The sequence below is a fragment of the Doryrhamphus excisus genome, linkage group LG7 (genome assembly GCF_037039965.1).
Source record: "Doryrhamphus excisus strain RoL-2023G ecotype Guam linkage group LG7, RoL_Dexc_Guam_v1.1, whole genome shotgun sequence".
NCBI classification, from domain to species: Eukaryota; Metazoa; Chordata; class Actinopteri; order Syngnathiformes; family Syngnathidae; genus Doryrhamphus; species Doryrhamphus excisus.
This window is the reverse complement of record NC_136363.1, coordinates 9,550,575-9,566,333: the sequence shown is the minus strand read 5'-3', so window position 1 is coordinate 9,566,333 and position 15,759 is coordinate 9,550,575. Positions and strand designations below refer to the sequence as shown.

The window sequence follows — 15,759 nt, the reverse complement described above, 5'->3', positions numbered from 1 at the left end:
TACTCAAATGTGCATACGGTAAGATAGCTTACATTAAAGATAACTATTTATTGTTCTTCGGTAAGATAGCTTACATTAAAGATAACTATTTATTGTTCTTTTAAACTTTGATGACTTGGAGTGCATGAGAAAGTTGACCGCTTGGCTTTTCAGGAGCAAGTATATGGCACAACATGGCAACCAGTTGTAATGGCACCAGGGAGCAAACTGCTCAGCCAGCATGAATACGGCCGATGACTTCATTGATGAGTTCATTGCGCATGAGTTCTACTTATACAGATTCAACATTTTCAAGCGCATGCAGAGGTGGATAAAGAAAATGGAAAATTCAACCAAGTAATAATTAAAAATAAAAGGCAAAACATGTAATTTCAAAGAAATATAACAGCCCAAATTCAAGACGGTTATATGCAACAGATAGAACCAAAAATAATAATATATCAAATTCTAACAGACCTCTAATTAAAAGAAAACAACAGATGCATAGCCATTGTCCTCCGGTCCCATAGGGGGCGTTGATGAGCACTTCAAAGCTTTCACCACTGCTTAACAGAATGATAAAAGTATGCTTGCTTCTAGTGTCTAGTCTGTTTATATTAGTAAATAGAATTAATCCTAAGAATGCATTCTCCTCTTTTTTCCTACTTTTGACGTCAAGTCTGGTATTTTAATTCACATTCCCAGCGAGGTAGGACTACCAAAAGCATGACTCTACTTAAAAAAAAAGTAAGTAAAATGTTCTCATCATCTTCAATTCTAAACGGAGAGAGTGCGTCATACTTTATTTACTGAGCTCTAAGGCGAGGTTCCGTCTTATGTGGATTATTTGGCTAGTCGGATGATAACGGCAGTTGATGTCATGACAGAGCAAACTAATCAGACTTGTGCAGACCTTCTTAAAGGACTAATATGAGAGCAGGTGCTCACTCAACAGGTACCATCTGCTTATCCAGACAGAAATAAGATATATTCATCTTAATGCACACACACATTCAATAGTCATATTGCTGCAAATGTGTGTGTTTGTGTGTAAGGCAGCCCTAGTGTTGTCACAGCAGTGTGAGTAACATTTGTGTCGGCACTGATTAGCCTCAATTAGTTGTGCATGAAGGAGAGACGTATTTTTTGATTGCAGTTTTTTAACCGGGATTACAATATAACATATCACAATTTGGTGCAAAGGCAGATAAAAAATGTGAATAATGATGTTTGTTTGATTTGATTTGATTCTTCTCCCTCATCCTACCCCTGAATCAAATGGTAGAGTCGGCCGTGATCCCGGGAATAGCCAACTAGCTAACAGACGAACAAACTCAAAATGGTCGTCTGACACATACAGTTATGCACGGTTCAAATCGACACATAATTGTATTCATTTCTTTACAATTTGGTGCAAAGACAAATAAAAAAACGAATAATGGTGTTTATTTTCGATTTGATTCAGTGTAGAACTGTTCTCCCTCATCCTACCCCTGAATCAAATGGTAGAGTCCGACTAGCTAACAGACGAACAAACAAACTCAAAATGGAAGCCTGTCTGATACATACAGTAATGCACGGTTCAAATCGACATATAATTGTATTTATTTCTTTACAATTTGGTGCAAAGACGGATAAAAAATTGAATAATGGTGTTTATTTTCTATTTGATTCAGTGTAGAACTGTTCTCCCTCACCTTACCCCTGAATCAAATGGTGGAGTCCTGTCGATCTACTGTACTGTATGTTATGTCATCCGCCGTGATCCCGGGAATATGAAGGAGAGACTTATTGTTTTGTTCGCTATTTCTTACAAAGATAACAATATAACATATCACAATTTGGTGCAAAGGCAGATAAAAATGTGAATAATGGTGTTAATTTTCTATCTGATTCACTGTGGAACTGTTCCCTCTCACCCGACCCCTGAACCAAATGGTAGAGTCCAGTCCATCTACTGTATATGTGTTATCCTCCATGATCCCGGGAATAGCCAACAAGCTAACGTGAACAAAAAAAAAACCGCAGAATGGAAGCGTATTTGACGCTAACAGTAAGCCACAGTTAAAAGTGACACATAATGGTATTGATTTCTTAACTATTATTAGGATTTCGTGTCTAAAGAATTGCTTTTATTATGATAAATGACCACTTAAGTATGCTAATGAATAGTCTCCTGTGTCAGTTAGTGTTGCTCTGTGAGTCCCTTCAGCTTTCTCCCAGTAGACAGTGTGCTGCAGGAGTCTCATCCTTTAATTGCCAAATTCATATCACATGACTCCTCTCACTGAGCTAATGAATTATCCCCTGGCAAAGGGAGAGCGACGTTCAAAGTCATTAAATGCACAGACCTCTGCGCCGAGCGTTCCACAAGTGTTCATGAAACCAGGCCGAAAGATGACTGGCATTCATTTTCTGCGCTAACCCTGGTGTGAGACGTTATTAAAAAAACGTCGCTTATTCAAATGAGGCTAAAGAGACCAGCAGTGATGTAACATCACAGTCACAGCTTGCCACACTCACACCTTCGCTTGGCACTTACTATGCAAAAACTCATACTACACTCAAAAACAGAACTTCAAACAGGAGCATCTGGAGCAAACAATCAAGGGAGATGAGAGCTCATAAATACGCGTATAAAGCAAAAGCATGGTTTTCTGTGCTGGGCTGCAGTGATTCATCGTTACGTCTAGGCTATAAAAGCAGAGAAATTCTTCTCTCAGTGTCAACCCCTGCAGATAGAATAAGACACCATAAAGTTGGCACACATTTTTTTTGACACTTTGTGTGATTTTTGCTGCTGTTTGCTCAGTGAGAGGACCGCATGCACACCACAGTGTCATTTATAATTCACATCTGATACCACCTATAGAGGCTGCACCGGGCTGCAACAAGCTAAGTCTGTGTGTTTTATACACACATACACACACACACACAGGTGAGGAAATGTCCACAAGGTGCTGTATGAGAGGTGCTAAGTTTTCTCTCCGGACCCCTTCCACATCCATTTTAAAAGCACATGAAGGGTGTGTTTCTTGGCCAAGTTTTTCTAACACGGTGGTGATTGTTGTGTGTCTGGCAAGGCCTCCCTTCTTCATGCCGTACTCTCATCAAAAGCTGCTTTAATTGGGAGGCATAGCGATTTAATGAACCCTCATCAGATTAATTGGATGCAAAAAATATTCACACACACACGTTGAATAGAGCTGCTCACTCCGCTCACATCGTTTAAATTAGGACGCAACATTAGGTACACAAAATTCATTTAGTGTCTTTCTGAAAATAATCCTGTTTTAATTTGGGTGGTATGACTTTAACAGTACTGTATGTTTATTAGCATGGCTGTAGTGTTTTGAATTGTGGTTAACCTTAGTTAGCTACAAGAGAAATACAGAATGTCTCATTTTTTGAACCATATATCAACCTCTTGATTGGTGTATTATCATGTATTTATTGATGTCTGGGTTTGATCTTTACATGGGGTTAATTTTTTTTGATGAAAACCAATATTGACCAACTCTTAGTTTGTGTTACCGATATCAGCTGATAACAATATGTGTAACATAACATATCTCCTGTGGTGGAATGAACATGGTTTTCATGATCGGGATAAAAACCCAATACCGATATTACATGTTTATGTTGATATCGGACCGATAATTATCGGACATTCCGAATTATAATATTAGTAAAATATATTTATATTTTTCCAATAATTAAATTAATATCATTTTTCCATATTTTCAACTTATTTAGTGGGTATATTTTATTATTGGTAATATTTTGTCATTGTCTTTAATATGGTATCAGATCGATATTTTTTTATACTTGACTATTTTTGTTATTTTTCTTTAACATTGTCTCCACTTTTGTTTCCCTTAGATCCCTTTCCTGGAGGGTTTTCTTTATCACTGTGAATAACTTGACTGTGATTCTCCAAGACCTACGGCAGACGAGGTGAGCACCACGAAATGAAACGGTTATATCACTAACACTTCCACATTTGAACTGCTATATACAATTCTGCTTACTGTATATATGAACCTGATTGCATTGGGCTGCGCGGGTGTATCTAATAGAGTGAGCGTGCATCTGTCACGATGACAGTATAAGACATGCATCGAGTTGCGTTCAGGTGTCCCGGGTTCCTAATTGGCGGCGTTCTGTGTGCAACCCGGATGCGGTAATACATCTTACTGTAACTAGCTGTCAAACAAGCATTGATTAGATGGTGTCTTGGAGTGTCGTATGTCACCTAAAAAGGCAGTTTCGGCGCTGTTGGAAGCTGCAGGGAAGCTGTTGTCAGCATGCAAGCAAAGACCTCCAGAGATGCACGCTACAAGGCGGTTATTTGCTTTTACATCGGTGCAAACATCACCCCCAGTTTATATATGATCAATATGTTTTTATAGTCCCGCTCCCTCTTCCCTCCCACGTGTGCTGTATTTTCTTTTATATCTATTTAACCCTTAAACTCCAATTGCATTGCACACACAACATCATAAAAATCACACTGGAGGAATATGAACGTGGGAGACGACAATAATATTTTTTGGACACTGTTTTGATTGTGCATGTGTAGGTAATAGGTGATTAACAGCTTGTTGGCGTGCTAGGCCATGATTCTACTACTGGCGTGATGGATTCCCCACTCCTTTTGTGGCTCCTGCACGCGTCACCCAGTCTTCTGTCTGAACCCCTCCCGCTGCTTGACCTCATGTAGTAGAATACCTGAGGAAAGGAGACACCAGGAGGCCAACGTGGAGCAAAAAGCTTCCGAGACAATGGCTTCATTAATGCTAATCAATAGTATTGACCCTCAGCAGAACCTTTTGATTCCAGCAGAGCTAAAGTTTCTGGCTTAATTACTAAGTGATTGCTCTCCACTGAGCCCAGGGACGTCTCTTGTCCACAAAAACATTCTTCTACTGCTCTTGTTTTCATCCAGAGTGGATGTAGCCGCAAGCATTTGGGCCGTGCTGCTTGTTCATCGCTCCAGCAGATTCATTGTCATTAGATTTTTCGAGTGTTTGAAGACATTCTTGTGCCCTTAGTCTCCTCATGGATAAAATGTGTGGCCTTACCGTGGCTTTGAAGCAAATGCGCCCGACTGATGCATTCCCTGCGCGCTTTTTTAATAATATATTCCACTTTAATTTCACTGCGGCATGGCGGTCTAGTGGTTAGCGCGCAGACCTCACAGCTAGGAGACCAGGGTTCAACTCCACCCTCGGCCATCTCTGTGTGGAGTTTGCATGTTCTCCCCGTGCATGCGTGGGTTTTCTCCGGGTTTCCTCCCACATTCCAAAAACATGCTAGGCTAATTGGCGACTTCAAATTGTCCATAGGTATGAATGTGAGTGTGAATGGTTGTTTGTCTATATATGCCCTGTATATATATGCCCTGTGATTGGCTGGCGACCAGTCCAGGGTGTACCCCGCCTCTCGCCCGAAGACAGCTGGGATAGGCTCCAGCACCCCCGCGACCCTCGTGAGGAAAAAGTGGTAGAAAATGAATGAATGAATACATTTTCGCTACGTGGAGATGGAGTTTTACAGGGATGGTCATGACAAGATGATAAGGAAGGATTAGATGGCAGGATATCAATCTGCTTAAAGATACGCTGTAATCCGTTGTTATCATTCCCGGCCATGCGACAGTTTTGTCACACGAGTCTGCATGCAGATGACTCGCTCTTCTGCATGCCGCGTGGCGTCTTCTGCTTAAAGCACTTGAGAGTGAATTCATTGCACTTCGAGAGCTGTCGGACCATCTCAGGGAGTCCTCACAGCAGCAGCGCTCCATCTTGTTGGCATTAATCGTCACAAGGTCTGCGTGCACTGAGAGTGTTCAATTGCCGTGGAGGTGTTTTATTGATGCATCGTTGGAGGAAGGAAGTAGAAACATATGGCCATCACATCTATACAGCAAACTTATTGACTTAGCATGATCATTTCCGCCTTTCTGTGAGGATTGTTGCCCAGAATACTTGCAAGGTCATACATCACTGATGTTGGCTCAAATCCCAAAAGTGCTTGCTTGGGTGTATATGATGCTCTTCCACATCAAACCAATCATAGCAGACCTTCATGGACCTTGCTTTAAGCAAGCTTGTATTATTTATCCATCCATTTTCAGCTTATATGCAGCTTATACTCACTAGAGTCGCGAGGGTACGCTGGAGCCTATCCCACCTAACTTTAGGTGAGAGGCCGGGTACACCCAATTGTAGGTATTATTTATTATTACATGTAATAATGAAAATGATTTATGTGAAAAATCTGAAAACAAAAAGAGACAGGATATTAACAGAGTAAAGAAAATGTTGCGATAATACAAAAAACCTAATATGGGAGTAAATATTTTGATAATAAATATCTACATCCAGTATAACACCATTAAAGCTATAAAAAGTCATAATTTTACAAATTGTAAAAAGTTATAAGAAAAATAGTTGCATAATGGTGCTTAAAGTTGTAGAAAACAAGTTTTGTGGAAGAAATTGTCATACATAATTCATATTTTTGTGCAAAAAAGGGATTAATATTATGATTGCCATAATAATCCAAAATAAAGTTGTATTTGTGTGAAAATGGGTTAGAAATAAGAAAACTAGACAAAAGGTATAATATTTGAGTGTTTTTAACAAATATTTTGGTATTGCAAAATAATGCGGAATATTTTATTGTGAGCAAAGAGTGAATAAAGTTAAAGTAAAAAAAAAACATGTGCACATTTATCCAGATCTGCACCAAAATTGAATTACATTAGCCAATGCAGTACCTCTCTACAAACATTTGAGTATTTTTTTTTTATGTAATCCTTCTAACTTTCTGACTTGTGTGACTAAGTGTCATTAAAACTTAACAACAAAAGTTGAATATATGGTTTAGCAAAGATCTTATGCGAAGTAAACATGCTGTGGGTCCTGTAGAATTCACACACTGCTATTCCTATAGCTTGCTAACAGATGGGGGGTGCTGTATTCGGTGTTCTCTGCAACATGTTCACGCTGAGCACGCTGAAACACGACACATGTCCTGCATGAGCGAACGACTCGTTTATTAAAAGGCCCCTTCCCATACACTAGACTTTCCACTCAAACGCTCCTATGAGATGCCGCTGCTGTGACAAATATCTTAATAGATGTTTGCATTATTTAGTATGTTGACACCCACTCTAAACTCCAGTTGGGGCAATGACTACGTTTATAGCGACACTTTTTTTTGCCACTCCAGTCAATTAGACGCTTTTAATGAGCATTCAACCTTAAACCTCCGAGTCCTGCTGTGTGCTGCAAGCCCTTGGAGAGCTGTTTAATAAGTCACACACAATCTAAATACACTCACTGATGCACATGGTCAGGGAGGTCGTCATTCAAGCATATGTCTACGCTATATGTCTGCGATGTCATCTCGTTGAACTCTGCTGGTGTGCCTATTGAAGAGCGTGCTGAGCGTATAAATCCAACATCAAGTCAAAAAGGCAAGCCCTCCTACACCGCACGCTTAATTAATTCTGATCAAAAACGACCGTGGCCTCACCTCCCACACTGCATGGAGCGTGTCTGGAATGGCTGCGCTGCTGAAGCAAAGGCATGCATGTAAAGCAAATAAAAAGTGAATGAAAGGAAGTCCTGCGGGCGTTCCCGCCGTCATCGTCAGCTGCACAGATGATGAAAGAGATTTTTTTTTTATCTTAATGTCTGTTCTTTGCGCTATGTTACTTGGGCTGATCACAATCTCACTTTCATGACTCATCTCAGATGACTAAACTAAAGTAAAACCAAATACTTCTATATTTTTTGTACGTCCGACAAATCTCTAAATTGTATGTTTTTTTTCCAAATTCATATTTGTTGAGGTTTTTTTGGGCCACAAATGCATGCTTTTCTCCGTAGGGCAAATGGCCTCTCGCCCTTTGAGTTATGTAAGGTGAGAACCTCTTTCATCCGGGAGAAAGTCGTCGTATAACCGCTGCTCCTCCATATTGGGAGGAGCCAGATGAGGTGGCTCAGGCATCTGGTCTGGTTGCCTCCCAGATGCTTACCTGGGGGCGTGGTCAGGGCATGTCTGACCGGTCGGTGGACACGTTGGCGAGACTATGTGCTTCAACCGGCCTGTTCGATATGCAGTAGATATTGTATGTAGTAGTCTTTACTTGTCACTAGATGTCAGTAATGTTACATTGATAGCTAAGTATGTGTTATTTCCTCTTATGTCTACTATATATATATATATATATATATATATGTATATATACTACCGCTCAAAAGTTTGGGATCACCTGCTAATTTCTTTGTTTTCCAAAAAGAAACACATTTTCCTGCATTTTCACAAACAGTGTTTTTCATTTGACAAACAATTAAAATGAATCAGATGATTTTCAAAGAAGGATGTACATTTTTGCATAGAGGCCTACAATCAACAACTGTCAGTCCTCTGCATCAATCTCCTGGTATGGCTGCTAATCCAAGTTCGTCATTTTATAAGGCTAATAGATTATTAGAAAACCTGTCTAAAAATCTAAACTAAAATCTCTTAGCATGCTGTTAACTACTCCCTTCAGTGAGCAGCACAAACTGGGTCTAACAAGGACAGAAAAACAATGCACAACTGTGCAAGAAGACAAATATCTGAGAGTGTGTAGTTTAAGACAACCTGGCAGCTGCACTAAATAGTACCCGTCAAACACCAGTGTCAGTATCAACAGTGAAGCGGCGACTTCAGGATGCAGGACTTCATGGCAGGACTGCCAAGAAAAAGCCATATCTCAGAGTGGCCAAAAAATTTCCAAGTGAGCCCAAACTTTTGAGCCATAGTGTGTGTGTGTATATATATATATATATATATATATATATATATATATATATATATATATATATATATATATATATATATATATACAGTGCATCCGGAAAGTATTCACAGCGCTTCACTTTTTCTACATTTTGTCATGTTACAGCCTCATTCCAAACTGTATTAAATTAATTTCTTACCTCAAAATTCTACACAAAATACTCCATTATGACAATGTGAAAAAAGGTTTTTTTTGACATGTTTTGAATTTATTAAAAATAGAAAACAAAAAAAAATCACATTTACATAAGTATTCACAGCCTTTGCCATGAAGCTCAAAATTGAGCTCAGGTGCATCTTTTTTCCACTGATCATCCTTGAGATCTTTCTACAGCTTAATTGGAGTCCACCTGCAGTAAATTCAGTTGATTGGACATGATTTGGAAATATAATAACTGTCTATATAAGGTCCCACAGTTGACTGTGCATGTCAGACCACAAACACCAAGCATGAAGTCAAAAGAACTGTCTGTAGACCTGCGAGACAGGATTGTCTTGAGGCACAAATCTGGGGAAGGATACAGAAAAAATTCTGCTGCTTTGAAGGTCCCAATGAGCACAGTGGCCTCCATTATTCGTAAATGGAAGACGTTTGGAACCACCAGGACTCTTCCTAGAGCTGGCCGGCCTTCTAAACTGAGCGATCGGGGAAGAAGGGCCTTAGTCAGGGAGGTGGCCGAGGCCCCGATGGTCACTCTGTCAGAGCTCCAGCGTTCCTCTGTGGAGAGAGGAGAGCCTTCCAGAAGGACAACCATCTCTGCAGCAATCCACCAATCAGGCCTGTATGGTAGAGTGGCCAGACGAAAGCCATCAGACCAGAGAATTTTGTTTCTCATGGTCTGAGAGTCATTCAGGTGCTTTTTGGCAAATTCCAGATGGGCTGCCATGTTCCTTTTACTAAGGAGCTGGAGCTCTGACAGAGTGACCATCGGGGCCACTGTGCTCATTGGGACCTTCAAAGCAGCAGAAATTTTTCTGTATCCTTCCCCAGATTTGTGCCTCAAGACAATCCTGTCTCGCAGGTCTACAGACAGTTCTTTTGACTTCATGCTTGGTGTTTGTGCTCTGACATGCACAGTCAACTGTGGGACCTTATATAGACAGTTATTATATTTCCAAATCATGTCCAATCAACTGAATTTACTGCAGGTGGACTCCAATTAAGCTGTAGAAAGATGTCAAGGATGATCAGAGGAAAAAAGATGCACCTGAGCTCAATTTTGAGCTTCATGGCAAAGGCTGTGAATACTTATGTAAATGTGATTTTTTTGTTTTCTATTTTTAATAAATTCAAAACATGTCAAAAAAAACTTTTTTCACATTGTCATAATGGAGTATTTTGTGTAGAATTTTGAGGTAAGAGATTAATTTAATACAGTTTGGAATGAGGCTGTAACATGACAAAATGTAGAAAAAGTGAAACGCTGTGAATACTTTCCGGATGCTCTGTGTATATATATATATATATATATATATATATATACACAGGTATATGAGTGTAAAGGTGACTATAGGGGTGTTAGTTCCTGCCTAGAGGGCTCTAATAAGGCTCTAATAAGTATTTTTTCTTTGGCTTAAGAACCAACATGTGGAAATGCATCAATGATGTCATGACACCACCTCAAACGGATTTAGTGAAGGCCCAATCAGATGTTTATTCTTCTCAGAGCCACTAGGGGGCCTACTTCTACAGTATTGTATGACTAATTAACACCTGTTCTTTTCTTGCATTTCTCATTTCTTTCTCATCCAGTCTGATTTCCCTCTACGTCACTGAGCTTATGATCCTTGTGTGTGCATGACCTTGCCTGACAAGGTCGTCAGGGTGACCGTTCCTAGCGGAAAAATATGGCGTACAAACACTTCCAGGTATGTGTTAGTTCAAGAGGAGACAAGCGGCTAATCCCATCAACAGGTTGTCTGCTTTGTTAATAAAAACATGAAGTGGCTCCAGCTGATCAATAGCCATCGATTAGGGCTGAATGATTTGCTGTGAGAGGGTGATCGATGGGCGGGGGGTGGGGGGTGGCTTTTTCCTGCATGGCTGGAGAGAGACAGCGTGGGGGGGTGATAAGGTGGGAGGTGGACATTGGGAAGATGGCGTCTGAGCTGTTATGTCAACCAAGAACTTTTTCATCCTGTGTGTGTGTGTGTGTGTGTATATATATATATATATATATATATACACACACACACTTGTACTTTTCATGCAGATGATTAATTTTACAACACTACACACACACACCAACCTGGTGACTCCTTGTGTTGCGTTTATGATGCGCAAACAGACAATAAAAACCATTGGTTGTATTGTTGACGTTGCAACATGCACAACCATATTAGCCTTAGTGGCAACACACACACACACACATACACACATTGGGGAATACATAGTACAGTTTATGGTCACACACACACACACGTAGACACACACGCAAGGCAGAGCGGAGGGAGAGTATAAAAGGGGCATCCTTTCCACTCGGCGGAGAAGTGCTCTCTCCTCACTCCTCACACGCTCCCTTGAACGCACCAAACCTATTTTCTCAAGGTAGGAAAACCATCCTACTTCTTCTATTATTTACTTATTATTACTTATTTACTTATTTACTATTTATCATTTTTGTATATTTTAAATATATATTTGATTTCTATTTTATTTGTATTTTTTTATATTTAAAGAAATTGTAGAAAAAATATTTTGTTTAATAATTTTTGGCATTATTTTAAACCTACAGAGCAATATTGTATAATAATATATGTATGGGTTATATTATGGCATAATAGGTATTGTTCATGTACTTTGCATGCCAATAATAATGCACTTTTAATTCATAAATGAATGAATTATAGTTATTAGAATGGGGAAGATGCTCATCAAGCTTATGCAGACTGGAGTGAACTTGTGTGTGTGTTCCAGATGACTGTAGGGCTGAGTGTGTGTGTAGTGCTGGTGGTCTTATGTACAAGCTCTTTGGGGATCCCCTTCTCCTTCCAACTCCAAGGCGAGGACCAGCGTACCCCCTCTCAAGAAGGTACCTTGATATTCCCTTAGCGGGAGCTTCCATATCTCACATCTGCCTTTTATGTGTGTGTTTGTGTACACGTGTGTGTGTGTGTGTGTGTGTGTGTGGAGCAGCCCTCCTTGAAGCCGACACTTCAGTGAAGCCTCACCTGCGACACAGCCGCTCTGCCCCCCAGCTCTCTCTGGCCCAGGAGGATGCAGAGTCTCGGGCTAACCTCAGCGAGCTCCTGGCAAGACTCATCTCCTCCAGGAAAGGTGTGTGTGTGCATGTGTGTGTGTGTATTTATTTGTTAGATATGAAGCAACAATGTTTGTCACATGCTCTCATTAAAGGAGACAAGTGCTCTTCTCTGACACCCCCCTCCCCCCCAGCCCTCACACTCAACATCAGTCTCCCTAATTACTGGCACCAGTGCCCAGGCAGCTTTGCAAAATGAATTAGTGGCTCCGGAAAGCTTTTGTGGTTTCAAAGTGTATTAATGTCTTCCGGACAATTTCTCATCTTCTTTCTCACTCCTACTTGATGAAAAGTCAAGAGTTTTTTGCTGCTTTGCCACCCAAAAAAAGAGCATTTGATGCTCTCTTGTTGTAAAGTACATTCAGTATTCTTCTGACCAAAAGAAAAAATATGTACTCTTGACATCATCCTTTACATTTATTCTTCTATTCTTTCTAAGAAAAAAAAGTTGCACAATTTGGAGAACTGACATAGAAATATGACAAGAAAAGTCATATTTTATTTTGTTTATATAAAAAAAAAACAGTTACTGTGAAGGTACATGGTTTTAACTCCACACCGGAAATTATTTTTCTGTTCTTTTTTTTTATTGCAAATTTTGATATTGAATTTGGAGGTTGGACAGCGTCAAACCCGAAAGCAATGATGCAGCAACAAAGTAAGTGCATTGCCGTTGTTTTACGGCCTTCTCTGTCATTCTCACTTGATGAAAAATTGCAGATTTTTTCCTCATCACTTTGACACTCTTGGGTTCTCACAGCGTTGTGAGGAACGTAGCGGCTTCACGCAAAACACACACTCAAAGTTTTTCTATTCTATTATTTCATTATGTCAACTCCAGGCACAGAATAAGCAGACTTGGCAATACTTGTATCAAACGGAGCATAAAATGTCAAAGGTCACATTGATATGCGTCTCCTCAGGCTTCTGTGTGTGTGTGCGTGTGTGTGTGTGTGGAGGGAGTCGTGTTCCTCGCTGTTCGCTTTGCATGTTTCAGTGTGGGAGGTGTCGTTGTCGAGTCTTCTGCAGCCAATCTTCTCAGCAACACCGGGGAACTCAGTGTGTGTGTGTGTGTGTGTGTGTGTGTTGCGTGGGAGGATGTGGGTGGGGTGAAAGCAGCATCTCCGCGCGCAGAAATGCTGCTTCTCTCAGGGTAAAAAAAAAACAAAACATAAAGATTAGGAGACTAGAATCTGAAACTTTTTGGAAAAGGCAACAACATGAGGTGTAATATTGTATTTAAAATACGAGAAAAACTGATCATATCTAGTCATTTATGTCATTCTTAGTCAGTCTGACCAAACCTGAAACTGATACCAGGAAAATGCAACAAAATGGAGAGTCAAATTGCATGTTGAGTACTGTATTGGAAATAGTGCAGTCCATTATCTGGACACTATCCTCTTATATGGCATGTCATTAATCCTGTGTATGTGTACCTAATGTTGTGGTCATATCTGTAACAGAACTGTAACAATGCATCAGTCAACCATCAGAAAGTGTCACGTTTCCATAATGACATTAACATGATTGACTTGTGCATGCATTAGTGCATTCACGTCAACTGCAGTAGGAGTGCTACGATGGGGACTGGCATTATGAAACAGCTTTTTAAGACAGGGGTGGGTTTTTTGACTCGCGGGCCGCATTGATTTAACAAAATTGATCGTGGGCCAGGCTATATATTTTATACATATAATTTGATCAGTCCGCCTGGAATTATTGTATCTGTGAAAGTGTCATGCAATCTGCTATATGGTGCTTGTGTCCTTTTTTAGGAGCACTTTGTAAACAGCAGACCACATCAAATCACCAAATTGATTAAAAAAAAAGCTACCTAAACCATCTAAAAGGGTGGCTCAAGCCATGATGCCAGGTTGTATGTTAAATTTCAATGAAATACTTTGGAAAGAACGGGGGGGCCGTATTTAAACACTTGGCAGAACGGATGTGGCCCTCAAGCCGTAGTTTGCCCACCCCTGTTTTAATCCCTTTTAGCGGCGCAAAGCAGGGTTTTTAGAAGTACATGTATGTGGTGAATGCGTGTCGTGTGTTGTTTGCGGCACACATTTTCACGTTCCGCACCTACCATGGATCCATATCCATGAAAATACACGTATTGCTATATTAATCTCTTCCAAGTGCGGCAGGCCAATAAAAGCTGTACTGTATACAGTATGACCACACATGCCATGTTCTCATAAGCTTAGGAATTAAAACAAATATGTCTTCAACAAGCTCATCCGTCACACAACCTTCACCACGTCTTCTTCCTTTTAGCTTCCGTGCGCAGAAACTCGTCAGCAGCAAACAGCAGAGGCGGAGGCCTGAGCAGCGCCAACCACCGGATAGCGGACAGGGACTACTTGGGCTGGATGGATTTTGGCAAGCGCAGCGCAGAGGAGTATGAGTACTCCTCGTAAAAGCAAGAACCAACAAACAGACAGGAAAGGAACTGTTCCCTTCTCAGTAAGAGTGTACTTAGTGTGTGAGGAATTTGTTTGTTAATGTACTGTTAAATGCAATATACATAATATGCCACTTTTTTGCCACTCGGTCACCACTGTGTTTGTCATTTAGAATGGAAAGGGGAAATGTGGTGTCTGGGTACTTTGAGAATTATAGATGAATAAAAAATAAAACTGATATATGACTTGCTTGTCATTTATTTAATTTATTTTTTCTCACAGTTTCAGTGCATCTGGTCGAGGCAGATGGCCTCCCCAGACTTTGTCATGGCTCCGTGCCGTGAACTTTTCTTTCCTTTCTTCCCTCATTCATTCCCGATCCATAGAAAAAGTCTCTTATGATAACCTTTTAATATGATGAACATCAAAATAATACTGGAACTACAGCTGCATTTCATTATTTTCCATCACGTGTGTGTGTGTGTGTTAACCTTTAAAATATGTCATGTTTTTCTAACATTTTTTTTCCATTTCAGTCAATTTTTCACAATTTTTAATCATTGACTTCACTTTTAAAAAATCATAGGAGTTCATATTTGATTTCTTTCATTGTGTTGATATTTAACATTACAGTGCCAATTTGTTGCTGATGTTGAGTCCGTTTAGGTGATCAGGTTACCTCATTTATAGTGTGATGTACCGCAATAGGACTACTACCATTACCCAATTTTTAATGAACAGCATAACGTTTCCAAAATGATATGGCAGTTCAGTATATTTGATTTGTCTAATATCATCATTGCCTGTTTTACTGCTTATTGCCTCCATTTTGATGGGCTTGAAAGGGTTGCTACAAATGATTGAGCGTACTTTATCTGCTGGATAATCCAAAATGAACGTGTTTGGACAAAATGACTATTCCAAAACTATTTATTTGCTCCGACAATATTTTGTGATTTGTTTTGAACAATTTTCCTAACTTTTTTGGAGACTTATGCATGACAAAATGTCCTTGGTGGAGGTCAAGTGTAGTCCCTTCCTGCTGTGCATGTCACCAGTCATTCCAAAATAGATGTCCCTGTTGCTTTGTTGTTGTAAAACAGGAAGTGAGGGGCAACTGAAAGTGTTTTCTTGTTGTGTCACTTGACACTAACTCAAGTAAAAAAGATCCCGGTGGACTCGGGGCCACTCTGTTTTGAGAAGGCAATAATGATGCTGGAGAAAAAGGTCACAGAGATGAAAGTCGGTGTTTC

The 15,759-nt window shown here is 40.0% G+C and overlaps 1 protein-coding gene across 4 annotated transcripts; it reads left to right on the top strand.

Annotated features, from left to right (window-relative positions):
* Positions 1 to 546: 546 nt before the first annotated feature.
* LOC131101612 (cholecystokinin-like) lies at positions 547 to 14,738 on the top strand. Of its 4 annotated transcripts, none has more exons than XM_078792049.1 (6): positions 547 to 726; positions 3,862 to 3,936; positions 11,756 to 11,870; positions 11,975 to 12,115; positions 12,715 to 12,756; positions 14,379 to 14,738. In XM_078792049.1, the coding sequence occupies exons 3-6, from the start codon at positions 11,756 to 11,758 to the stop codon at positions 14,519 to 14,521; spliced, it is 441 nt and encodes a 146-aa protein (XP_078648175.1). In that variant the 5' UTR covers positions 547 to 726; positions 3,862 to 3,936; the 3' UTR covers positions 14,522 to 14,738. The 4 variants fall into 4 exon arrangements, with proteins under 4 accessions (XP_078648175.1, XP_057902891.2, XP_057902892.2 ...); XM_058046908.2 differs by lacking the exon at positions 547 to 726 and adding an exon at positions 1,966 to 1,985; XM_058046909.2 differs by lacking the exons at positions 547 to 726; positions 3,862 to 3,936 and adding an exon at positions 11,058 to 11,386.
* The last annotated feature ends 1,021 nt before the right edge of the window (positions 14,739 to 15,759 follow it).